Raw genomic sequence first — 26,436 nt, 5'->3', positions numbered from 1 at the left:
TTGTGATGAATAAGAAAAGGCACGTTTATCGCTTTTATCCCTTAGGAAATTCCAAGGGTTTTAGAAGCTCTGTGCCAGAAATGGAGAAAGACCGAAATACCTATTTCTTATTATCAATCACACAGTCTCACAGGGCTGCCTCTAGAACAGTATGGCCCATGCTAAGAACTTCATATAAATCCCAGGTGATGGGTGGTGGTTGAGTGACAGAGTACATTTCAACTATAATTGCAAAATGAAACTCTGCTCAGAACTGGCTTTGTTTCCTTTTAGGAACCTCAGCACCTGGCCAGGGTGATGAAAGGGGGGAAGAGAAATAAGAAGGAAGCTGAGCTTTTAAAGAGCTGTGCATTCTGTCTGTATATACTACTTTGTATAATTACATTTCCGGAACTCCTTCCCTTTGCAGGTTTGGAACGTTTACTCATTCATTCTTTTGTTTATTCATTCACTAAACATTTATTGAGAACTATTTATTGAGAACTATTATGCCCTGGGCATGATAGAATATGATGCATAAGGTACATCCTGAATCACAGCTGGGTGGAGTAACCCTGCATGAGAGCAAGATGGGTGCCATGACGAGATATGTCCAGGGGTGGAGGGAACACCTAGTCCAAACCAAGGGGTTACCAATTATTCTCAGAGTATTGTTTGCATGGAGGGTAAGAGGGTTCAGTGGGTGTGTGACAGCACGTGGTAAGGCAAGAAAACGTTTAAGATAAAGGAATCCATCGGACTCTGCTCTTCTATTCTTGAACCCATGTCTTCGGTCACTTTAGGGCTGAATTGCTGGTTTATCAGGGGTCAGGTGGCCTGGTCCTTGTCTCCATGACATGGAGTAATTTTTTTTTTAACATCTTATTGGAGTATAATTGCTTTACAATGGTGTGTTAGTTTCTGCTTTATAACAAAGTGAATCAGCTATACATATACATACATCCCATATATCCTCCCTCTGCGTCTCCCTCCCACCCTCCCTATCCCACCCCTCTAGGTGGTCACAAAGCACCGAGCTGATCTCCCTGTGCTATGCAGCTGCTTCCCACTAGCTATTTATTTTACATTTGCTGGTGTATATATGTATATAAGTCCATGCCACTCTCTCAGACATGAAGTAATTTATTTAGACCTATTCTCAGCATAGCCTTGGAGGAAGAGGCCAAGTCAGGGTCCCTACATAAAAATCCCTGTGTTTCTTGACTGTGTCTTACTCATTTTAGCCATCTGTGGATAAGGTCTGATACTCAAACACAGGGAAAGCTAGTTGAATCTGTTGGGAAGGAAGAAATTTTCCTCTGCCCTTCTAGGTTCTTCTGGCTTAAGAATTAAATTGATAGGAGAGAGATTAACAGGAGAAAATGAAACAGAAGTTTAATAACATGTATATATGGGAGAGCCCCAGGAAAACTGAATATCTCACCAAAATGGCTGAAAGCCTGACCTTAAATATCATCTTTGGCTAAAGAAAAAAGATGGTGTTGGGGGTAGTGGTTTGGGACTTCAAAGGGGATGAAGGTAATGCACATGAAGATGGAAAAGCAAATGTTTGGTAAATAAATGTTTGCTGGGCCACGCAGAGACAATGGGACACAGGGTGGATTCTGATCTCTAGCCCCGGCCTAGAGTTTCCCCACCACCCCAGACCGTATTCCTTGCAGATATCTCTGGTGATGCTGTATTCTGGGAACAGGCCCTCTATCTAAATTATTTTAGGCAGTTAGGGTGAAGGTCAAAGTCTCTTCCTCAGTCTCTTTGGACCTTGATTGTTTTCAGCTGGAAATAATCCACATGACGAAAAGACATTTTGGGGTGGCAAATTTTGCTCCCCTACAAGTTTGTTTCCAATTTTGGATAATTTTACATCTCCTAGACTGCAGCTTGGGTAGGTTGGGAAGCTCAAAGCCTCATAGTTAAAGAAACCCATTTCTGGGACTTCCCTGGTGGTCCAGTGGTTAAGACCTCGCCTTCCAATGCAGGGGGTGTGGGTTTGATCCCTGGTCGGGGAGCTAAGATCCCGCATGCCTCGCGGCCAAAACCCAAAAAATATAAAGCAATATTGTAACAAAATTCAATAAAGACTTTAAAAATGGTCCACATTAAAAAAAAAAACTTAAAAAAAACCCCATTTCCCTGTTTTTTCTTTTCTTTTTTAATAACAATAAGTTTAATAAAAATTTAAATTTAAAATAATAAATTATTTAAAACAAATAATTTTGGGCATGCTCATTGTTACTGGGGTATCATTGCTTCTAGCTCTTTCAAGATACAGAGCAAAGAAATATATGTACAGTTGTCCCTTGGTATCTGCCTAGGATTGGTTCTAGGACTCCAGCAGATACCAAAATTTGAGGATGCTCTTGACCTTTATATAAAAGTGGCATAGTATTTGCACATAACCTACACACATCCTTCTGTATCCTTTCAATCATGTCTAGATTACTTACATATCTAATACAATGTAAATGCTATGTAAAAAGTTGTAGCAAACTCAAATTTTTGCTTTTTGGAACTTTCTGGAGTTATTTTTTTCCCAGATATTTTCAATCTGAGTTGAATCTGTGGATGCAAAACCTGTGGATACAAAAGGTCAAATGTATGTATAATAAACCCATGCGTATATACACATCTGCATTTCTGTAACTATCCATGTGTATCTATATTAAGGTAAACATGAATTTATACTATGTCTCTTTTTATTTTAGAATAGTTTTAGAATTACAGAAAAATTGTATCAATAGTACAGTGAGTTCCCATATACCTCTCACCCTGTTTCCCTTATGTGAACATCTTACATTACCATGGTAACTTTGTTACAACTAAGAAATCAGTGTTGGTACATTTCTATTAACCAATCTCTACATTTTATTCGAATTTCACTAGTTTTCTGACTAATGTCCTTTTTCTATTCCAGGACCCCACCTAGGATCTGATATTACATTTAGTTGTCATGCCTCCTTGGGCTCCTCTTGGCTGTGGCAGTTTCTTAGATTTTCCTTGTTTTTGATGACCTTGACAATTTTGAGGAGTGTTGGTCAGATATTTTATAGGATGCCCCTCAGTTGGTTTGTCTGATATTTTTCTCATAGTTAGAATGGGTTTATGGATTTTGGGAGGTCACACAGTTGAAGTGCCCTTATCATATAATATCAGGAGTACTTGCTATCAACATGATTTATCACTGATGATGTTAATCTCAATTAAAATGTCTCCTGGCCAAAGTGGTATTTTCTAGTTTTCCTCACTCTAAAATTACTTTTCCCCCACCTTCCATACTCTATATTTTGGAAGCACAGTCTACACTAAAAGGGGTGAGGTACTGAGCTCCATTTCAAAGAGACAGGAGTATCTATATAAATTATTTGAAATTTATCTCTAAGGAAGATTTGTCTCTTTCTCCCTATTTATTTAATCAATCATTTATTTATATCAGCGTTGACTCAGATATTTATTTTATACTTGGGCTAGAATCTAATACTATGTTATTTATTTTGTTGCTCAATTTGTTTCTGCTTTGGCCCTTGGGAGCCATTTCAGGTTGGCTCCTGTGTCCCCTTGGTTTGTTTATTTTCATGTCCTGCTTTTTGTTTTTTGAGCACTTCCTTGCTTTCTGGCACAGCAATATGCTCCAAGCTCATCTTTATTCTTCATTCTCACCCCTAGAATCAGTCATTTCTTCAAGGAGCCCTAGTTGCTTTTAGTAGAGAATGGCATTAGAAACCAAGACCTTGGCACTGGGTGTGCTCATTGCTACTGGGCTGTCACTGCTTCTAGCTCTCTCAGCAGGAAATATATATGTATAATAACCCATGCATACACACATATTTCTGTATTTATCCATCTGTATCTATGTTAAGCCGAACATGAGTTTATATTGATGTCCTTGACTCTAATCCAGTACTACATGGATTATTCTAGCCTTCCCTCTTTGCTTATCTGTGAGAATTATCCCTATGACAGTGAGAAACCTGGCTCCCACCATCCACCATTCAACTCCATTATATATGCACAGCTGTTTCATAATTGTTAACTCATACCCCTGTGAGAAGCAGTTTTAGAGTACAGTGTTTATATACAATTCCCTTTGTCCTTAGCCTTATAGTTTCTAGTCAAATCAAGGTTTCCAAAATTTCCAAAGCTATTTAGGTTAGTTTCATTTTCTTCCCCCCACACCACTCCCTATAGGACATCTCCCTCCTTTAAAATTATTTCTTCCCATTTGACTTGGGAGAAATACTGGATGTTGGTTTGTCAATGAGCCTTTGAACCATGACATTTCTCTCAAGTCAGTGTCATAACTATAAGAGCTTTTCGCCAGACATGGCAGACAGATAAGTGTTCTAGATGATTTTCATAAAATGGTAAAATCTCTTTTTTCACATGTTTTATAATTATAAAAGTCTAAGTGCTCATTCTGGAAAATGTGGAAATTGTTATACTATAGCAAAGTGTAAAGAGTAAAGAATCTCTAAACTCACCATGAAGAGCTATTTTCTTCATATTTCCAGTAACAGATGTACCATGTTATATAAACACTGTAAACATCCAGAATATGAGTTTGGAAAAAGCAATGTCAGTCAACTCTGATCTGGAAAACATGTGGTTTCTCTTGAGAAAGTAAGGAACTTAAAAAGATGAGATATGCTTGAAGACACAGAGATTGAAGTGGAAATTACCACCACCCCTGCTTCTGCCTTACATCTGGGTAGTTGTGCACTGAAAAAATTCCCTCTGCTTAAACCCCTTCTTTCAGAACTGAGAGCCCCATCCATCCCTCCTTTCTCCAGGCACTTTGCTTTGCACATTGTAGGAACTCAGGAAATAATTGTCATGTAGCTGAAGTAGACCTAAGTCAGCCTCAAAAATCAACTGTTTCTATTTAATTTCAGATGTATTTTAATTTATTTTTCATTTGGCAATAAACTCTTTTTTTAGTGGATTAATCATGACTCATTTTATAGCTGGCCCTACATTTAAAATGTAATATCAATGTCCTTCCAAAGCCCTTGATGGAGCACATTAGCCGAACTCTGTTGCCTTTATGAGCTGGGGCCCACTTTATTGGCCACAGAATGTTTGTACTTTGGTGTCTTTAACTCCAAGTTCCTTTTACTCACCAAAGGAAGAACCACAAGAGGGACTTTTGCCAGAGGCAGAAAACCTTTCTCCTCCCTTGCTTCAAATCTATCACTTTACACAGAGGGTGTTTTAATGGGGAAAAGCTAATAAAACTTTTTGCTTTGGATTTTTTCCCTCCCAGGGAAACAGTATTTGGGCCATATAGGGCCATTCAATCTGACGGACCAACTGTTTTAAAGACTTCCCCTCCCTAAGCCCAGTTTTCTCACAGGGATGACAACCTCAGCATTGTTAGGGCTGAGGGAACAGTCTCGGGCGCCAGTTCAGTTCTGGGCTCATTGCAGGGTTCTGGGTACCTCTCTTTCTGGGGGTTGTATCTGCTTTGTGTCAGTGGGAGGGCTAAAGGGAAGCTGAAGGAACAGCCTGGGGTAGCAGGGCAGCCGGGCATTTGTGACATCAGCAGGGCTACCTTCATTTGAGTAGGATAAACGTTTCTGTACAAGGCAGTGGTCCAGCTTGAGTGGGGGGCTGAGATCCAGCCTGTGCCCGGCTCACCTGTGCCCTGGTGTGGGACTGTGTATGGGTGTCTGAGGGCTGCTGTAACAAACTACGACTAACTGGGTGTCTTAAAACAACAGAAACTTGGGAATTCCCTGGTGGTCCATTGGTTAGGACTCTGTGCTTTCACTGCCGAGGGCACAGGTTCAATCCCTGGTCGTGGAACTAAGATCCTGCAAGCTTCATGGCATGGCCAAAACAAACAAACAGACAAACAAACAACCCCAGAAATGTATCCACTCATAGTTCTGGAGGCTAGAAGTCTGAAATCGAGATGTGGCTGGTCCTGGAGTCTCAGAGGGAGAATCTGCACCATGTCTCTCTCTTAGCTTCTGATGGTTGCCAGCAATCTTTGGCATCACTTGGTTTGTGGCAGCATAACTTCAATTTCTGCCTACATCTTCATGTGGCCTTCTCTGTGCGTGTTTCTTCTCTTCTTACAAGGACACTGGTCATATTAGATTTAGAGTCCACCCTAATCTAGTATGACCTCATTTTAATTAATCACATCAACAAATACCCTATTTCCAAATAAGGTCACTTCTGAGGTTCCTGTTAAATACGAATTCTGGGGGGAACATTATTCCACCCCAAATGGGCATCGACCTGGAGGAGAAGGCACCTTTTAAAAATTTGCCATTGGCTCTGTTTACTTACCAAGCTGTATAGCATTTGCTTTTTTTTCTTATTTGTACAAAGTTGGATATCATCTGTGGAAGCAGTCAGCTATGCAAGATCCATTAGTCTGCAAGCTTCCTGAAGCAGAAACCCTATCTGATGCCTCTTTGGGAACTGCCATGGCTTGTATGGTAGATTGAGTTCTTAAAAGTGTTTGTTTCAAGAAAGACAAATACCATATGATATCACTGAAATATTCACCAAATCCAGTCCTTCTGAAGCTGGGGAACTCTGCCAATCAGTTGTGATTTCTTAGGCTGGTCATAAGCCAGTTATGGTCACCTGAAAGAAAATTAAGACCCAAGTAGCAAATGAAGTTCGACATTTCAAAAGGCACTTCCTGGTTACTGGATTACCTCTGGGAGTGTGAGGTTGGGGCAGGAGGGAGATGTGAGAAACAGGTCAGGGGAAATGACTTGAACATTCCTGGGTTCTAGAAGCACCAACCTGTCCTTTTCGGACGCATGTACCACAGAAGATATCACAGAGTCCACTGACGACTTGGCTGAGGCAAAGGACAGCTTCTACCACGCCGATCCCCAGCAGGATGGAGAACAAGACCACGTTCCAGAGGACGATGTACTCAGGCTCTTGGCAGGTAGCCCAGGTGGGCTGGTTGAGTAAGTAGCTGTTCCTGCCAGGACAGGGGAGACAATTAGCCTGGCTTTGAGAGACAGGAAAGGGAGAGAGCTGCCATTTACAATCATGTGAGAGGCACTAGTCTATTACATCGCTCTCATCTTCATAAGGATAGTACATTCATGACTGCCCATTGGTCGAGGGTTGAACACACCATCTTTCCCTGTAACAGCACAGCATCTGAGCAAGGCATTGTGGGTACAGACATAGCCAGGAAGAAGCGGGAAATTGTGTGGTGCAAGATTTGAACTGCTCTAAAGATCTCAGGGGCAGTAAGGATTGGTTAAGAGCTCAGGCTCTGAAGTCCCACAGACCTGGATCCTAACTCCAGCTTCTTCACTAGGAAGTTCTTTTTTTTTTTTTTTAATATTTTTTTTTAAAGTGCTTCTATAGCACCTTGTATTTTTTTTTAATTTAATTTAATTAATTAATTTATTTAATTTATTTATGGCTGTGTTGGGTCTTCGTTTCTGTGCGAGGGCTTTCTCCAGTTGCGGCAAGCGGGGGCCACTCTTCATCGCGGTGCGCGGGCCTCTCACTATCGCGGCCTCTCTTGTTGCAGAGCACAGGCTCCAGACGCGCAGGCTCAGTAATTGTGGCTCACGGGCCTAGTTGCTCCGCGGCATGTGGAATCCTCCCAGACCAGGGCTCGAACCCGTGTCCTCTGCATTGGCAGGCAGATTCTCAACCACTGCGCCACCAGGGAAGCCCCAGGAAGTTCTTGATAAGCTTTGTCAGGGAGGGATAAAATGTCCCCCTCTACATGTCTTGAGTTCCTGTGGCTGGACTAATAATAAAATTGACACAACACAGATTAACAGGAGAAAGAGAAACAAAATTTAATGCATGCCCCTGGAGGTCTCGTAGAAATGAGACCTAAAGTAGTGGCCAAAGGAGACAGCTTTTTTTTTTTCCTTTGGCCACACCCCACGCAGCTTGTGGGATTTTAGTTCCCCAGCCAGGGATTGAACCCGGGCTCTCCTCAGTGAGAGCGCAGAGTTCTAACCACTGGACCACCAGGGAATTCCCCAAAGGAGGCAGCTTTTACACTCTTCCGACAAAGAAACAAATTTGAGAGCAATTGACAGGACAAAGAAACTTAGGTTTGGGTGCTTAATTAGTAAAGAATCTAAAGAGTTCAAGCTTGGTAGTAAATTAAGGAAGTAACAAGGCCTGTTCACATAGACTCCTTGGCCCTGAACTCTCTATCTCTGGCAATAAGGGTGTCCTTCTAGCCCCCGATGTCGGGAGTGCACCTTTCACATGAGAGATTTATTTCCTGCTTTCAGGGAGACAAGAGAGGAGGGTCAGAATGGGCTTCTTGCATCATCTCTTTCTTAAGTAACTTTCACTCAAAATAATCAATATACCATTGATTGATATATGTGTCAATATGCAGCCTTCCCTGGCCCCAATAGTTTCCTAAGTGTTTCTGTATATCAGCCTCCTTATATGTAAAATGGGGCTAAAAAATAACATCAATACCATCAAGTGGGTTGTAAGGATTAGATATTAGCACAGTGTCTGCCATGCAGTAGGCACTGTGGGCGATATATTTATAATTATTATCATAAAACGGGGAGGTCTAGAGGTTTCGAGTAGCTGGAGAGGGTTTCGTGGGGGAAGGATGGAGTCACCTGGCCTTGAAGGAGGCAGCAACCAAGGGGAGGGCAGTGCATTATAAGAGGAAACAGCAGGCAAGCAAAAACTCTAAGGAATATTTGGAATCAGAGGGTTCTCGTTGGACAAAGAGAAAACGGAATAGGTTTTCAGGCCCTGTTTCATAGAGTTATATATTATTTGGTATCTCTGTCTTCACCCATATCCATACTCGTCTATTGAGTTCTCAATGAGATTGCAAGTTCCTTAAATGTAAAGCTTTCTTGGCCTTAATGAGTACTTTTACATTTTACAAAGCCCCTCCGGGCTCATCTACGGCGAAAGGATTGAAGGGGAAAATGGAGCTGGGATGCTTGCTGGAGGGCTGGTGTAGACACGGAAGCAAAGGGTGTTGCAGATTTGGAACGGGGTGATGACAGACTAGGCAAAGAGCAATGGCCAGACTCAAGGTGCACTGGTGAGGTAGAACTCACAGGATTTGGTGGTGGATTGAACTTGGGATGCAGAAGGGAGAATAATCAATGACTCACAGGTTTTGGGTGCCATCTAATGGGCTGGGGATGACAGACAGGAAATTGGCAAGGGAACGTCAAGGGTTTGGACATTTAAATATTGAAATGATCTGAAATTCACAAGAGGAAATTTCAAAGAGGTAATTTGGTATCTGAGTCAGGAATTCAGAAGAAAGATCTGGGCTGGAGATAGACATTTGGGGATTATTTATATGGGTAGATGGAGGGTTCTGAAAGCCATGGGGATGGATGAGCTCTACCAGGGAGAGAACGTGAAATGAGAAGAGAAGCAGTGTCTTTCTCAGTCAGTGGTGCTGGGTTTCTTTCCTTATTCCTTTAGGAAAATCAGTGGGCATCACAGGGGCTGCCATTTAAGGATATTTGTGCAACCCTGCAGTGTAAACCCTGACAGTTGGTTTTTCTTTTTGTAATGCAAGTGCCTGATTTAAGCTTTGATTGTGAGGCATCCGCTTGAAAGAGGGCTATCTCAGATCAACACAGTGCCAGCTTCACACCTAGGTAAAAGCCTGACTGAGGCTCCTTTGTTTTAGTGATCTTGGTTGATTTCAATAACTGACCTTTTGGGCCACTTATTTTTTCTATTCCTGTGCTTTAAATTCCTGCTTTTATGTTGTAAGTTCATCAGTAAAGAGTGAGCCTGCGAAACCCTAGACCCCCAGCCTCAAACCCGATAAAAGCAGAACCCCAGGCCCAGGCACTGCGCTCCCTACCCCCCACCTCCCCTCCCCCTGACCTTGCTGTGTGACCCCCAGGTGTGCTGTGTAATTTCCAGGTCCTGTATGTAAGAAATCTTTATTTTTTCAAAGTTTCTTGATGGTTCTTGCTAAAGGGCATCTTGCAATCATAATAAGAACCACAAGGGCTGGTCCAACCACAACATTGCTTATTGATAGGCTGAGATCGTCACAAAACAAACCCCGAATTTGACTATTGTCTCCCCAATTAGACTGTGAACAGGCAAGTTGTAAATAGGCAAGTGGTCTTATCCTTCTTTTGGAATCCCTTCTCTTATCACAGCGCCTAGTCAGTACTAAGCAAACCCTCAGCACATGTTCACCTGTGTTTAATAATGGGGGCAAGTGAAGTCAAGGTATTGTACTGAATACCTTGGGTGAACTGCTTAATTCATGGGCACAGCTTGCCTTGGCCAATCACCTCTAGAGATTGGCGATTTGGGAATAAAAGTGTCAATCTGGTACAGAGAGAGGAGCAAGACACCAAGTATGAATGGAGGTACCTGGCCCCACTACTGCATAGTCAGTTCTCAGAGCACACACTCTTGGTGGTCATCACGGTATCATCTTTAGATGTTAGACACGGACCCAAGGCCATAAATGCTACTCACTCCAGGGAGTAATTCCTGAACGGGTAGGTGTAGTTTCCACTGCCTGTGTCACAGAGGGGGCCACTGAGCAAACCCAGTGAAGAAATGACCACACAATACACGGCGCCCACAGTGCCCTGTATGGCCAGGAGCACAGGGAACAGCATCTGAAATAGAACAGAATCAGAAATTCAGTGCAGCAATGCAGAGGGAGGTGGTGGTCCTTTTGAAAGATCCATCTTGAGTTTCCTGGCAAACTGAAGAGGGGAATTGATCTGGTGGGCATCCTTGTTTTGCTTCCCAAATGCACACAAAAAAATGGGGGCACTAGAGCTGAGAAGACCTATGTCCATTCATCTGCTCCATTTGCAATTCTTTTTTTTAAACATCTTTATTGGAGTATAATTGCTTTACAATGTTGTGTTAGTTTCTGCTGTATAACAAAGTGAATCAGCTATACGTATACATATATCCCCATATCCCCTCCCTCTTGCGTTTCCCTCCCACCCTCCCTATCCCACCCCTCTAGGCTGTCACAAAGCACGGAGCTGATCTCCTTGTGCTATGCGGCTGCTTCCCACTAGCTATCTATTTTACATTTGGTAGTGCATATATGTCAATGCCACTCTCTCACTTCTCCCCAGCTTACCCTTCCCCCTCCCCATGTCCTCAAGTCCATTCTCTACGTCTGTGTCTTTAGTCCTATCCTGCCCCTAGGTTCTTCAGAACCTTCTTTTTTTTTTTTTTTTTTTAGATTCCATATATATGTCTTAGCATATGGTATTTGTTTTTCTCTTTCTGACTTACCTCACTCTGTATGACAGACTCTAGGTCCATCCACCTCACTACAAATAACTCAATTTCATTTCTTTTTATGGCTCAGTAATATTCCATTGTATATATGTGTCACATGTTCTTCATCCATTCATCTGTCGATGGACACTTAGGTTGCTTCCATGTCCTGGCTATTGTAAATAGTGCTACAATGAACATTGTGGTACATGACTCTTTTTGAATTATGGTTTTCTCAGGGTATATGCCCAGTAGTGGGATTACAGGGTCATATGGCAATTCTATTTTTAGTTTTTTAAGGGACCTCCATACTCTTCTCCATAGTGACTGTATCAATTTACATTCCCACCAACAGTGCAAGAGCATTCCCTTTTCTCCACACCCTCTCCAACATTTGCTGTTTGTAGGTTTTCTGATGATGCCCATTCTGACCAGTGTGAGGTAATACCTCATTGTAGTTTTGATTTGCATTTCTCTAAGAATTAGTGATGTTGAGCAGCTTTTCATGTGCTTCTTGGCCATCTGTATGTCTTCTTTAGAGAAATGTCTATTTAGGTCTTCTGCACATTTTTGGATTGGGCTGTTTGTTGTTTTGATATTGAGCTGCATGAGCTGTTTGTATATTTTGGAGATTAATCCTTTGTCAGTTGCTTCATTTGCAAATATTTTCTCCCATTCTGAGGGTTGTCTTTTCGTCTTGTTTATGGTTTCCTTTGCTGTGCAAAAGCTTTTAAGTTTCACTAGGTCCCATTTGTTTGTTTGTTTTTGATTTTATTTCCATTTCTCTAGGAGGTGGGTCAAAAAGGATCTTGCTGTGATTTACGTCATAGAGTGTTCTATGTTTTCCTCTAAGAGTTTTTTTTTTATTCAAGCAGAAAGTCACAAAAATTATAATCATCCTCATCAGTTCACTCAGTCCCATGTAATTAATTTTTTTTCATCTTGATCTTTTGTTAGCACTTTTATGAGTTCATCAGTTTTTCATTAGAGTTCTGAAAATGCTTATTCATTCAGTTCAGCAGTACAATCAGTTACCAGAAACCTGTACTTGTCAGAGTCTTTTCCATGAATTCCTTGAAGATGAAACCCTTTTATAGGAACATATTTGCAAAAGCATCAGAGTACACCCAGAACTGTCTGTAAATGACAAAAGACTTAAAAATGACCACGGTTAAAGATTTGATTAAAGTTCATAATAATGCAACTGACAAGGAAATTTAGTTATTTCTGAGATAATATACATTTTAAAGTAATAACTAGAATTATGACTTATAACATTATACCAGAACATATAAGATTTTTAGAAATTTCATGTAATGTCTGAAACATTTATATTAACTTATTTCTACACAAATAACCCAAAGAAAGTTTAGTATTAGTAGGTTTTCTTTGATTTTTTTTTGTGTGTGTGTTTTATATTGCAGGTTCTTATTAGTCATCAATTTTATGCACATCAGTGTATACATGTCAATCCCAATCGCCCAATTCAGCACACCACCATCCCCACCCCACCGCGGTTTTCCCCCCTTGGTGTCCATACGTTTGTTCTCTACATCTGTGTCTCAAATTTGGCCTTGAAAACCGGTTCATCTGTACCATTTTTCTAGGTTCCACATACATGCGTTAATATACGATATTTGTTTTTCTGCTTCTGACTTACTTCACTCTGTATGACACTCTCTAGATCCATCCACATCTCAACAAATGACTCAATTTCGTTCCTTTTTATGGCTGAGTAATATTCCATTGTATACATGTACCACAACTTCTTTATCCATTTGTCTGTCGATGGGCATTTAGGTTGCTTCCATGACCTGGCTATTGTAAATAGTGCTGCAATGAACATTGGGGTGCATGTGTCTTTTTGAATTATGGTTTTCTCTGGGTATATGCCCAGTAGTGGGACTGCTGGGTCATATGGTAATTCTATTTTTAGTTTTTTAAGGAACCTCCATACTGTTCTCCATAGTGGCTGTATCAATTTACATTCCCACCCACAGTGCAAGAGGGTTCCCTTTTCTCCGCACCCTCTCCAACATTTGCTGTTTGTAGATTTTCTGCTGATGCCCATTCTGACTGGTGTGAGGTGATACCTCATTGTAGTTTTGATTTGCATTTCTCTAATAATTAGTGATGTTGAGCAGCTTTTCATGTGCTTCTTGGCCATCTGTATGTCTTCTTTGGAGAAATGTCTCTTTAGGTCTTCTGCCCATTTCTGGATTGGGTTGTTTGTTTCTTTGATATTGAGCTGCATGAGCTGTTTATATATTTTGGAGATTAATGCTTTGTCCATTGATTCATTTGCAAATATTTTCTCCCATTCTGAGGGTTGTCTTTTCGTCTTGTTTATGGTTTCCTTTGCTGTGCAAAAGCTTTGAAGTTTCATTAGGTCCCATTTATTTATTTTTGTTTTTATTTCCATTACTCTAGGAGGTGGATCAAAAAAGATCTTGCTGTAATTTATGTCAAAGAGTGTTCTTCCTATGTTTTCCTCTAAGAGTTTTATAGTGTCTGGTCTTACATTTAGGTCTCTAATCCATTTTGAGTTTATTTTTGTGTATGGTGATAGGGAGTGTTCTAATTTCATTCTTTTACATGTAGCTGTCCAGTTTTCCCAGCACCACTTATTGAAGAGACTGTCTTTTCTCCATTGTATATCTTTGCCTCCTTTGTCATAGATTAGTTAACCATAGGTGTGTGGGTTTATCTCTGCACTTTCTATCTTGTTCCACTGATCTATGTTTCTGTTTTTTGTGCCAGTACCATATTGTCTTGATTACTGTAGCTTTGTAGTATAGTCTGAAGTCAGGGAGTCTGATTCCTCCAGCTCCGTTTTTTTCCCTCAAGACTGCTTTGGCTATTCAGGGTCTTTTGTGTCTCCATACAAATTTTAAGATGATTTGTTCTAGTTCCATAAAAAATGCCATTGGTAATTTGATAGGGATTACATTGAATCTGTAGATTGCTTTGGGTAGTATAGTCATTTTCACAATATTGATTCTTCCAATCCAAGAAGATGGTATATCTCTCCATCTGTTGATATCATCTTTAATTTCTTTCATCAGTGTCTTATAGTTTTCTGCATACAGGTCTTTTGTCTCCCTAGGTAGGTTTATTCCTAGGTATTTTATTCTTTTTGTTGCAATGGTAAATGGGAGTGTTTCCATAATTTCTCTTTCAGATTTTGCATCATTAGTGTATAGGAATGCAAGAGATTTCTGTGCATTAATTTTGTATCCTGCAACTTTACCAAATTCATTGTTTAGCTCTAGTAGTTTTCTGGTGGCATTTTTAGGATTCTCTATGTATAGTATCATGTCATCTGCAAACAGTGACAGTTTTACTTCTTCTTTTCCAGTTTGAATTCCTTTTATTTCTTTTTCTTCTCTGATTGCTGTGGCTAACACTTCCAAAACTATGTTGAATAATAGTGGTGACAGTGGGCAACCTTGTCTTGTTCCTCATCTTAGAGGAAATGCTTTCAGTTTTTCACCATTTAGAATGATGTTGGCTGTGGGTTTGTCATATATGGCCTTTATTATGTTAAGGTGAATTCCCTCTATGCCTACTTTCTGGAGGGTTTTTATCATAAATCGGTGTTCCATTTGCAATTGTAACGAATGAAATCACACACTACAAAATTGTGAGCAGGAAATGTAACTTATTCATCACTGAACTCTTAGAGCCTACACACTGCCTGGCATGTAATATAGGTGTGCTGCCAGTCTCCTAGTCTGCACTCACAGCAGACATCAGTAATTGATCTCAGCACTCTTCCCCTAGAAGAAAAAGCACCACAGTCCTCAAAACAGAACAACTGACCAATTGGTATTGGCTTTGTTTGAAACTAAATGAAACCAACTCGCCATCCTGGTGGTGGGTGTTCAGTAAGTGTTGTATGATTGGATGAATAAATGAATAGTCATTTTTCTAATGCCTGAGTCAGCGGTCAACACAGGGCCTTGTACTGTGTACAGACTCCATAAACGTGTTGACTGGATGGGTGAATGAGTGTGACAGTGAGGCAAGTGTCTGGGAGAGGCGACCTTCTGGCATATTAGTGCATTAAATTGGGGCAAAGCTGAGGGACTCTTTTGCTTCAAAGCATGAGCTCTTATTCCTGACACACCCATATTGTGTCTTTCTTACCACAGGAAGTGAGGGAGGGGCTGGCTGGAGTTGAATGGAATGACTCAGGGAGCTCCTTGGAGATGGTCCTCAAATGACCTGGTGGCTAAGGTCTCTGTGGAGGGTCTGACTGGGGACTGCAAGGGTTGGGAGAGTGGACTCTGGGAGCAGAAAAGAAGTGAGACAGTGTATGAACTAGGAATATAAGAACAGTGAACAGCTTGCTGTGAGCAGGGACCTTGGTAAGCAGGTTTGTATGTGGGAAAGAGCACGATCTTGGGGGTCAGGAGACCAAGACGAGTCCCAGCTCAGCCAGACCTGACTTCACTGGGTGTGTCTTGAGAGCCGACCGTGTGTCAGGCATCTGGGAGTATGTAGATGATAACTGTGGACCTTGCCTTGAAGAAGCACCTTATACTCTTCCTGGAGTTGCGTAAATAGTCGTATATGTCCATTCCAGCTCTAAGATTACAGCCATGCGAATCTGGGCAGGCCACTCAGCCTCTCTGGGCTTTTCCTTTCCTATTCATCAAATGTAGACAAGTTTGTAAAATTTGTGGTGACATTTCCATTGGTTTCTTCCAGCAGTGTTGGGCAGTAGAAAGAGCAGTGGTATAAGAGGGCCACATGTCAGGAACAAGACATAAATACATAATGGATACACTTACAGAGTGTCAGCCTTCTGTTCTTCATGGGGCGATTGTAAGAGAGTATCTGTGAAAGAGTTTTTGACAGTAAAATCTCCAATTCCCTTCTTGCTCAAATCCCAGTTCTAGGATGTGTTAATCTACTGGCTATTAGGGAAATGAGAAAGCCAGAGGATGGAGGGTCCTAGACCTTCCCACAGACAGACAGAAACAACCAACCAAACCCTGGCAGGCTGGTCCACCAGAGCTCACAGGCTTTGCGTGTTAACAGTTCTCTTTATACCCTCTCCAGGCTCATTCTTCCTGGGATCTCATGCAATAACCCTCATCACTGTTGGAGAGAGCCCTGCATAATATCACTGTACTTTAAAAGGAAGTATTAGTCACTTAGATATGGAATCTAAAAAATAATACAAGTGGATGTATATGCAAAACAGAAACAGACTCACAGGTACAGAAAATAAACTCATGACCAAAGGGGAGAGGGAAGAGGAGTGGGACAAATTAGGCATATGGGATTAACAGATACAAACTATTATGTATAAAATAGATAACCGACAAAGATATACCATATAGCACAAGGAATTATACCCATGATCTTGTAATAACCTGTAATGGAGTATAATCTGCAAAAATACTGAATCACTATGCTCCACACCTGAAACTAACACAATATTGTAAATCAACTATACTTCAATAAAGCTAAATAAATGAAAGGAGGGTATTAGAAGTACTAGACTATAGTCAATGGGTTAATAGTCTGGCCTTCAGAAGAGAGAAAGCTTGCAGCCTAGGAAGTAAGCCCTTTTGGGGGTATGGGTGGGAGTCTAAACATTCTGTAGACCCCACAGTACTTACCCCACATCTGTGACCACAGCAGTCCTCTCCACCTCCCCTCAACAGCATCAGTGCTGGCACCATAACCTGTGGCAAAGAAGATGCTCTTGTAATGAAGGGAATGTTACCTTTTCAGAACAAAGTTCCAAAACTCAAGCTATTTAGAAATGTCTAATGATTCCTCATTGCCTGTAGGACACAACACAGGTCCTGGACATTGTACGTGAGCCCTCATGCCCTGCTCCTGACCTGCCACCAGAGCCTCACCTCTCCTCCATCGAGACCTCTTGACACAACACCTTATGGGCCCCCAGGAGAGACCTGGGACCTTCCTGTCTCTGGGCTTTTGAATATGCCCTTCACCCTTTGCCATCAGATAAACTCCTATTCACCCACAAAGGGTCAATTCAAATGTTATCTTTTGTAGTAGGCTGAACAAAAAGGCTTCCCGCCCCCCCCCTCGCCAAAGATATATTCACTTCTGAATCCTGGAACCTGTGAATATTACCTTATATGACAACAGATATGATTGAGTTGGGATCTTTATTATTTATTTATTTACTTATTTTTGACTGCCTTGGGTCTTCGTTGTGGTGCGTGGGCTTTTCATTGTGGTGGCTTCTCTTGTTGTGGAGCGCAGGCTCAGTAGTTGTGGCGCACAGGCTTAGTTGCTCCGCGGCATGTGGGATCTTCCCAGACCAGGGCTCAAACCCGTGTCGCCTGCATTGGCAGGCGGATTCTTAACCACTCCGCCACCACCAGGGAAGTCCCTGAGTTGGGAATCTTAACAGGAGGAGTTTATCCTGGATTATCTGGGTGAGCCCTAAATGCAATCACATGTATCCCTATGAGAGAGAAGCAGAAGGAGTTCTGAGAGACACACAGAGGAGAAGGTGATATGGAGACAGAGGCAGAGACTGGAGTAATGTCTTTACAAGCCAAAGAATGCCAACAGCCACCAGAAGCTGCAAGAGGCAAGGAATGATTTTCCCTTACAGCTGAGAACAGGGGGCCCCGCCAACACATTTACTGAGAGCTTCTGGCCTCCAGAACTGTGAGAGAATAGATTTCTGATGTTTTAAGCCACCAAGTTTGTGGTAATTTATTATAGCAGCTATGGGAAACCAATACATCTCCTCTTTGTAGTGTTCCGTGACCCCCTCATCCACCCCCGGCAAAATGAATGGTTCCTTCCTTCCAGTCACTCCATCCTGTCGCACTGAGCGTGCTCATTCTCCTTTTACCACTGGGTTCTGAGTGCTGGTTCAGCAGCGCCTACCACGGTGCCCAACATGGAATCAATCAGGACTCAGTGGTATGGTGGTAAAATCTATGATGACATTTCGCCATGTTTCTTCTGGCACTGTGGGGTAGGAGGAAGGTAGGGGCATGATAGGGCCATGGGTCAGGAGCAAGAAATAAATACATAATGGATGAATTTAACTTTATGAAAAAAATCAACTCACCATGAGAGATAGTTGGTAAATGTGTTTGCTGATGCAGGCATCTGGGAAATCCCTACTTCTCATCAAGGTGACCAAGACGTACCCTGGGGAATGTATGGGTATGTGATTGATGCTAAAGATGACTGTTGCCTACACGGATGTATTCTTTCACCTGACAGTCTAAGGTAGTGGTGGCGGTTGCAAACTCTCATGCCTTTAGTGACCAAGCAGGTAACTTTTTTTTTTTTTTTTTTTGCTGAGTCGCGTGGCTTGTGGGATCTTAGTTCCCCGACCAGGGATCGAACCCGTGACCCCTACAGTGGAAGCGTGGAGTCCTAACCACTGGACCACCAGGGAATTCCCAAGCTGGTAATTTTAAGTAAGAAAACGTGTCCTGGTATGAGACAATAGGGAGTGGTGGGGACTGTGGAGAGAACGGGAGGATGCATACCCCTCCTAAAGGTATCCAATTCCTGGTAAAGCAAAACAGACAGACACTGCGCCAAACTCTGGCCAACGCCCCGGTGTTCTGCAAACTTTAGGAAGACTTGATGGGCGCCAGGGCAGTGACACAGCATCTAGTAAAAGGAGAACCACGGTTTTAGGACTTGCCTGTGCGTGTCTGCTGTGTTGGGGAAGAGTGTGCTGAGTTTGCCTTACCATCGGCTCTCTTTAGTGGAAATGGGGCAACTCCGTAACACTAGGTACAGTGATGGTTAGGCATCCCTTGCTCCCGTTCTCTTACAGTGGCCATTGAATGAGCACGATCCATGAGCTGGGCTTGGGACCGAGTGCTCTCCACATGATCTCCTACAATGCTCATCCTAACCACAGGTTGTGGCTACTACTGATATCCACATGTCACCGAGAGAGGAACTGAGACTTGGAGAGACAAGTGCCTTGCCTGAAATCTCTCAGCTGGCCTGCTGTAGAGTGTGTTTCAAACCCAATTCCGTTTGGCTCCCACCACCCTGCATACCACGGCCATGGACACAGGGGAGAGAAAGCCCTGCATTCCCCGCCCCCCACCCCTTTTCCTGGCAAGATTATTTCTCCTTGGTTCTCCTTGGGATAAATACACTGACATTTTTATCAGTTGAGCTTTGGTGAGCTTGGTTAGTGTTGATCAGATTCCCTGAGAAGTTTTACTTTGTGCACAGACAAGATGGAATTCCTGATCTGCAATGCTGCCCATCAGACCTTGGCCAGAACTGACCCCACCAAGGCACTGCCCCTCTGAGCCACCTCTGTCTGCTGCTTTGGGCATCTTTTAAGCGTCAACAGATGAGAGCCCAGAGACCTGCATTCTACACCTGGCTATGCCGTACACTAGCTCTATGATCTGCATCTAGCCTAACCACTCTTGGATCTCTGTTTTAACTCTATAAAAACAAAAAGGCCCTACTGTATAGCACAGGGAACTATATTCAATATCCTGTGATAAACCATAATGGAAAAGAATATGAAAAAGGCTATACATATGTACTACTGAATCACTTTGCTGTACAGCAGAAATTAACACAACATTGTAAATCAACTATACTTCAATGACATCTTTTTAAAAATTTAAAAGAAGAAAAAAGAAACCAGGGACTTGCTTAGGACTCTGTGCTTTCACTGCCTTGGGCCCAAGTTCAATCCCTGGTCAGGGGAACTAAGATCCCACAAGCCACTCAGTGTGGCCAAAAAACAAAAACAAACAAAAAAAACCAAAGCTGAAGGTGAGATGGCATAAATCAAGGCTAGATGAGGAATACAAGGATGGTAACTTTCATTTGCAGGAAATGATATCAAAAAAAAAATCTATAAAATAAGAACTGTTAAAATATTGATGTCTAAGATTCTTTCCAGTTCAAATATTCAGTTCCAAGATGCCTTAAACAGTACTATTTTTGAGCTGAGGAGGTGAGAGAGGAGAAGAAGAGTATTATTAAGGGTCTGCCAACCCACTCTTTCCCTTTCCCTTCCTGGTCTTCGGTCGTATTTTCTTTCTTCCCTACACTGATATAAAGCAGGTCACATACCTGAATTCTTAGCCCCAGAGGAGAAGACAAAGATCAGAACTGCTGGTGCTTTCTGCGAACCTCACGCAAATTACTGAATGACGGTATACCCTGCACTGTTTATTGCACGAATGAGGCATATTAAAATTTTCTAGAGAAACCTGACTGGTGTGATGGGCGTGTGTGTTTCCTATTTATTCAATGAAATATATTTCTTTAAGTGAAGTATTTTCACAAAAATCTCAGATTCTCAAAGTTATCTCATGGTAACTCTGTGCGGGGATATAGAGCTGATGGGAACCTCCCAGGTAGGAAGAGATGGGCCGGGACTCCTGGCTTCCCTGGGGAATGGCTGAGGGCAGCTTTGAGCCTCAGGTCGCTGTACACTCATAACCTGGAGATGAGGTAATGCTCTCCCTTTTTTGAGTTTCTTTTCCTAGTTCTGATGATTCTCTGGCAACAGGAATTACTGATTCTTCTGTCTTATTGCTGGGCCTTTGGGAGACCCAAAGCTCCCTTGAGTCAAATGGGAGGGTCAACTGGAGATTGTATGGCAAGGGTGCAAGTTTGGGCCTGACAAATGAGAGCTTTTGGAACCACCCTGGAGGAGGTGGGTGCTAAGAGTGTTTCCAAGCACCTTCTGGGGAGCATAGCTTGGCATTTCCAGCAAACCAGGCTCCAACACGGGGGTCAGGATGAAGCGATGGATTCAAGTCAGAATTGTCATAGCTTGATGGCACCTGGACATGCTTCTCTCTTGCTTAAAAGTTCTAGTGGATGCTCATTTCTCCCCTGACCTCATTTCCTACCCTCTCTTCCAAATCTTTTTTACGTGGTTCTAGCTACATTGGTTTTCTTGTGGATCTAGGAATTATTCAGCCCATTCCCAGGTCAGGGCCTTAGAATGCGCCAATCCCTCTGTTTGGAATGCTCCCCCCCCAAATAATCAGCATGGCTACTCTTCACTCATTCAAGTGGCTTCTCAAACACCACCTCCTCAGGCAGTATCTTGCTGTCTATCTATTCCTTTGCTCTATTTTCTTCCTAGTGCGCACCACCTGACATCATCACGCAGTTGATTGTTTAGGATCTTTCTCTTCTCCACTAGAATGTAAGCCCTAGGAGAGTAGGAATTTTGTTTGCTTTTTTTTTCTCCACTGTATCGCTAATACCCAGAACAGTGCTAGCACATAGTAGATGCTCAATGAATATTTGTGGGTCAGCTACTCAAGGGTAAGGGGCTGGCTCCTCAGCATGGTACACAAGGTCAAACGGAATGTTGCCCAAGTCTGCATTTCAGCACCGTTTCCTATCCCTTCTTCACGTAAGCAGCCCTTGCTCCAGTCACACCAAACTGCACAGTTTCCATGAACGCATCGTACTCTGTGATGCTCCTCTGCCTTTACACAAACTGCTTCCTCTGCTTGGAACACGCGCCTCCCTTCTCTGCCTGGCAAATACCTACTAATTCTGTAATTCTATACAGTACAGCTCAGATACCTGTTTCTCTGGTATGCCTCTCTTGGTTCCCAGAGGTAGAGTTGATTGTTCCCTCTCCTGCAGACTCCAGGCCTCCACTGTGGCAGGTACTCACCCCACTGGGCTGAATTAGTTGTGTGTTTTCCCATCTCCCTTGGTGAAGGAACCTATTGGGACCATCTCTGCTGGGTCAGGCAGACCCCCACCTGTTGCAGACCTTCCACCTCCAATCAGGCCTCAAGTGATCCCAAACCACACCACAGACTAGTTCTAACCTCTCCCTCCTAATGGTCTTGCCAAGTCTGCAAATAATATTGCTGGAAAACAGCCATTAGTTACATACGGAAAGAAACTGGGGCCCTGCGTCTCAGTCCCTAGAGCAACCAATTCGGTTTATGTCATGCTTGTCCCAGGTGCCCTGTTTTAACCACAGAAGCCCGCCAGGCGTTCTGGGTTGGCCTGTGGCCTCATGAGAACAGAGAGTTGTTATTCTTGGCCGTGGCTTTGCTGAGACCACTAGTCTGCTGAGGTCCCGAGGCTGCCTTCCAGCAATAATATGGGGAGGTTGCAGGGGACCTCCCTGCCTAGGAGATGATATACTGCTGGATGTGACTTTACACACCATGGCCGTGAGCCCTGTGTGTCTGAACTCAGCCCCCGAGTGGCTGACCTCCTGGCAGGGAGGGTGGGGAGACAGTGACTCACGTGGTCCGGTTTTTCTCTCTCATCTGGAAGGCAGCCTCCCGCAGGCACTTTCCTGTCTCGTTTCATCAGGGCACGTACAGAGCAGGGCTCTGCTGCCTTAGCTTCACACGTGCCATCTTTTTCTCTGTGTCCCGTGTTGCAAGCGCACGTGTGCATCAAATGGGAGAAACGGAGAGATTATGGGCTTTGGGCTCAGATGAGTGTTTTGAGTCCTAATTCTGCTGGGCGCCCTCCGTGTGGCCACAGTCAGATGACTTAATCTGCTTGGGCCTCATTTCCCTACCCATAGGATGGAGGTGATGATCCCACCTCACAAATGAAATAACATGTGTGCAAGCATTTGATACACTCGAAACCTTTGTGCAAATGCCTGTTACAATGATTATTAAAGGGCAGGAACTGTGAATTCAGGATTTCTCCCTTCCACATCCTTACACAGTGTTTGGCATGGAGCTGATGGTAAATGGATAGTGTGCTTGTCATTGCCTGCAGTGTCCCTTGTGGCTTTTGAGATCCTTCTGGCCTTTTTTTTTGTTATCAGGAAGGCAGCTCTGCCTATTGGCTTCTCTTCCTCCGTTCAGAGCCCAGCTCCTCACCTCCACACCTTCCTCAGCCCTCTGCAGTCTGGGGTCCCCATCCTCCCTCAGGACCGCTCCAGCCAAGAGCCATCAGCACCTTGCTGGGTACCAGATGCTTTTCAGGTCCCAGCTATGTCCCTTCTCCTGCAGTTGACACTGGGATTCCTCTCTTCTTCTAAAAACTTTCTCTCTTCTTTTTTCCGACTTTTCTCACTTTCCACTTTTTCGCTTTGCCTGAAACTTTCTAGCTGTTTTTCTCAGTCTCCTTCCTCCCCTCTCCTCCCTTTGCATACTCTCAATTTGCAAGGTTCCCTGGGGTTTTGACCTGGGCTTCTTTCTCCTGTCAGTCAGTTCACGAGCCCTGGGCAAACCCACTGTCCCCGGAGTTCTACATCACCTTTCCATGGTGGTTCTCAAGGTTGCCTCTCCCCAGGTCTCCAGTCTCAGCCCAACCATCCTCTGCTCCTTCAGGGGGGACATGGAACAAAGCTCAGCCTCTGCCCTCCCCCTGAGGTCCCTGCCCCAGGGAACGCCTCCACCATCTCCCCGGGTGCTCAGGCCAGAATGCCAGAGCCACCCTGACTTCTCCTTGTGCCCCCTTAGCTCCATCACTCTTCAGATCCTGCCAATTCCACCTTTCAAATGCACCTTCCTCTCTCCAACCTCATGGCCACTGCCTTAGTTGGTCTTGGAGCCAGGCATGAGTGAAGGCATAGAGTAGACACTAAAGTGGACTGAACAAAGAAAAGGAAAAAGGAAGAAAAAGGAAAAGGAAAGAAAGAAGAGAAAAGGGAATGGCTCATTGGTTTTTATTTTATCCAACTGCATGGACTGGTTTGGTCCTGTTTATTTTATCCCCATTTCGCCGTGAATATACAAGTGTAAGCATCTTTTTAGGAAATCCTGGGAGGTTGTGTTGGAAAATTGGAGAGAGGGTTGGACAGCTGGCTGGTATGGAGGGATGCTATGCAGACAGGGTGTCTGGTCCCTGCCTGAGCCAGGCTCCACTCTGATTTCCCCAGAACCAGGGAATATCCTCTCTGGGTCACTCTCTTTCAGTGAACATTCTGAGATTCTGCAAATAGGAAGCCTAAATTCCCTCAAGCTGCTCAACACCTTTCAATAGTCACTGTATTTGCTCATCTATATCTTTAGAGAAGTTGGGTGCTGATGTACCTATACATTCTACAGATGAGGAGAGTGAGGCTAAGGGGAGTTTAATGATTTGCTTGGCGGTGGAACTGAGAAATGCAGACCTGTCCTGCAGGAATAAGCAAGGTAGGTAAGAGGCAGGACACAGGTGCTTGGCTGGATCCAGGGAGGAGGTGGAGGAACTGGTAATCTGGGCCAGGAAAGAGGACAGATTGCATTTTACTGGCTGCAGGTATGTGTGGGGTTCTCTATGTATGTTATCTCATTTAATGCTCCCCACCTCCTGGTAAGATGGTGTGATTCTCCTTTTACTGAAGTTCAGGGAGGACACACAGCTGGTCAGGACAGATTCATGATTTGAGCAGGGTATGTTAGACAACTAGGTCTGTATTGCCTCTTAGGTAGGGCTCTGAGCTGAGAAACAGACAACCTTTGCTGAGGCATTGCTGATTTAGAGGTTCTCTTGGGCAGGAAGAGAAGGCCCAGCTCTGCTAGGATGGGAGGAGCAGGTGGCCATTGGATGAAACTTGAGACATCCCTGAATCTACTACTGTGTGGGGAGGAGAAACAGGAAGGGAGGTGATCACCTTTTTCTGAGGGTTCTTTATCTTTCATACATTCATCCTTCCATTTGCTGAGCTCAGTGCCCGGCACTGGGGTCTCACATTAACCCATGATCTTTTCCTAAGGGACCCCGGATGCCTGGGAAAGGAGGAGCCAGATGAAAATAAAGGTGGGAAGGAAGGAAAAACACTCAGTGTCTACCTTGGGGGCAACAGATTACAACTTGTGGGCTAAATCCAGCAGGTTGCCTGTTTTTATAAATAAAGTTTTATTGGAACACAGTTCCGCCCATTTGTTTACATATTGTCAATGGCTGCTTTTTGCCCTAGGACGGCAGAGTTGAGTAGTTTAAACAAGAGATCACATGGCCTGCAAAGCTGGAAATAGTCACTCTCTGGCCTTTTACAGAAGAAACTTGCCAAATCCATAATCTAGCCAAGGGAAGCCTTGATGGGAGCTACACAATTTATTTTTCGAGATGACCATCTTGAAACCTGACGACCTGACAAATGCTCTGCTGTTGTGCTTTTCATAATGCATATCTTTCATGACAACCACATACTAAGCTCTAGGCTAAGCCGGCACTTTGCTAGGTAGGTAATTTAGAGGCCACAGTGAATGAGACTTGGACTGTATCCTTAAGGAGCTCACAGCTAATGGGGGAAGCAGGCACATAAAGAGATGTTTGCAGTACAAGGTGCCAGTGCGGAGGGTGTTTATGTATCACGCGTTGTGGGGTACAGAGGAGGAGCAGCCGGCCATGCTCTGGGGACCCTAGGAGCGTGGCCCCATGAGGAGATGAATTGCTCTGTGACTTGAAGGTTGTTTAGGGGAATCATTCACCTGGAGGAGGTAGGGTAGTTAAACCTCATTCTTACCAAGAGTCCAGCTCCAAGAAAGCCATGGAAAAACCAGACCAAGTCTGTGATCTTGGCAGGCTCCAGCACCTGTCCGCTGGGAAAGTACAGCAGGAGGTTGGCGATGATGGCGGCGATGGCCAAGGCCAAGAGCAGCAGGCCCGTGTACCTGGAGCCCATCTCAGAACACATGGTGAATCCTTCCTGGAAGGGAGAAAGAAACAACCAACACCAGGAAGCTGCCTGCCCCAGGCACTGCAGAGTCAGGAGAGAGTGCATCAGCCTCAGAGCCCCAAGAGAAAGATGGTGAGTCCAGCTCTGCCACTGGTAAGAGGTGTGACCTGGGGAGCCAGCCACCTCACCACTCTGAGCCTCAGTTTCCTTTGTAATGCAGAGAAAACATTGACTTTACAGATGGTGGTGCGTGGACTAAAGGAAGTAAAATCAACGTGACAGCATCCGGCTCTAGCAGATGTTCAATAGGCTTTCTTTAAAGGATTAGGGTAATTGAGGTGATGTTTAGGAACTTGCTGTTACCCTGTTCGGGTTCTTTCATCCACTCCCAGAGGAATTCCCCTAGTGATTATGAACTAGATCCTGATCCAAACCCTGTGGCTCCATCACTTAGCAGCTGTGTGACCTTGGGCAAGTTGTTTTACATCTCTCACCTCAATTTCTTCATCTGCAAAATGGGACTGACAATAGCACTCACATTATGGAATTGTTGAGGGTATGAAAATAATATTTTCAAAATGTTCTCCTACAAGGCTGTCAATGTGTGGTAGCTGGAGAAGAAAGAACTAAAGGGAATCTGAATC

General features: G+C 43.6%; 1 protein-coding gene across 1 annotated transcript; it reads right to left on the bottom strand.

Moving 5' to 3' along the window:
- Positions 1–6,538: 6,538 nt before the first annotated feature.
- On the bottom strand, positions 6,539–25,810 carry LOC118898777 (transmembrane 4 L6 family member 1-like). The gene is made up of 5 exons (XM_036859278.1): positions 25,640–25,810; positions 16,857–16,922; positions 10,453–10,598; positions 6,763–6,949; positions 6,539–6,597 (listed from the first exon to the last, which is right to left on the bottom strand). Exons 1-5 carry the CDS (start codon positions 25,808–25,810, stop codon positions 6,577–6,579), a joined length of 591 nt encoding a protein of 196 aa, XP_036715173.1. The 3' UTR covers positions 6,539–6,576.
- Positions 25,811–26,436: the final 626 nt, after the last annotated feature.

Source organism: Balaenoptera musculus, chromosome 8 (genome assembly GCF_009873245.2).
Source record: "Balaenoptera musculus isolate JJ_BM4_2016_0621 chromosome 8, mBalMus1.pri.v3, whole genome shotgun sequence".
In the NCBI taxonomy this organism is placed as follows: Eukaryota; Metazoa; Chordata; class Mammalia; order Artiodactyla; family Balaenopteridae; genus Balaenoptera; species Balaenoptera musculus.
This window is presented reverse-complemented; position numbering and strand designations above follow the sequence as displayed.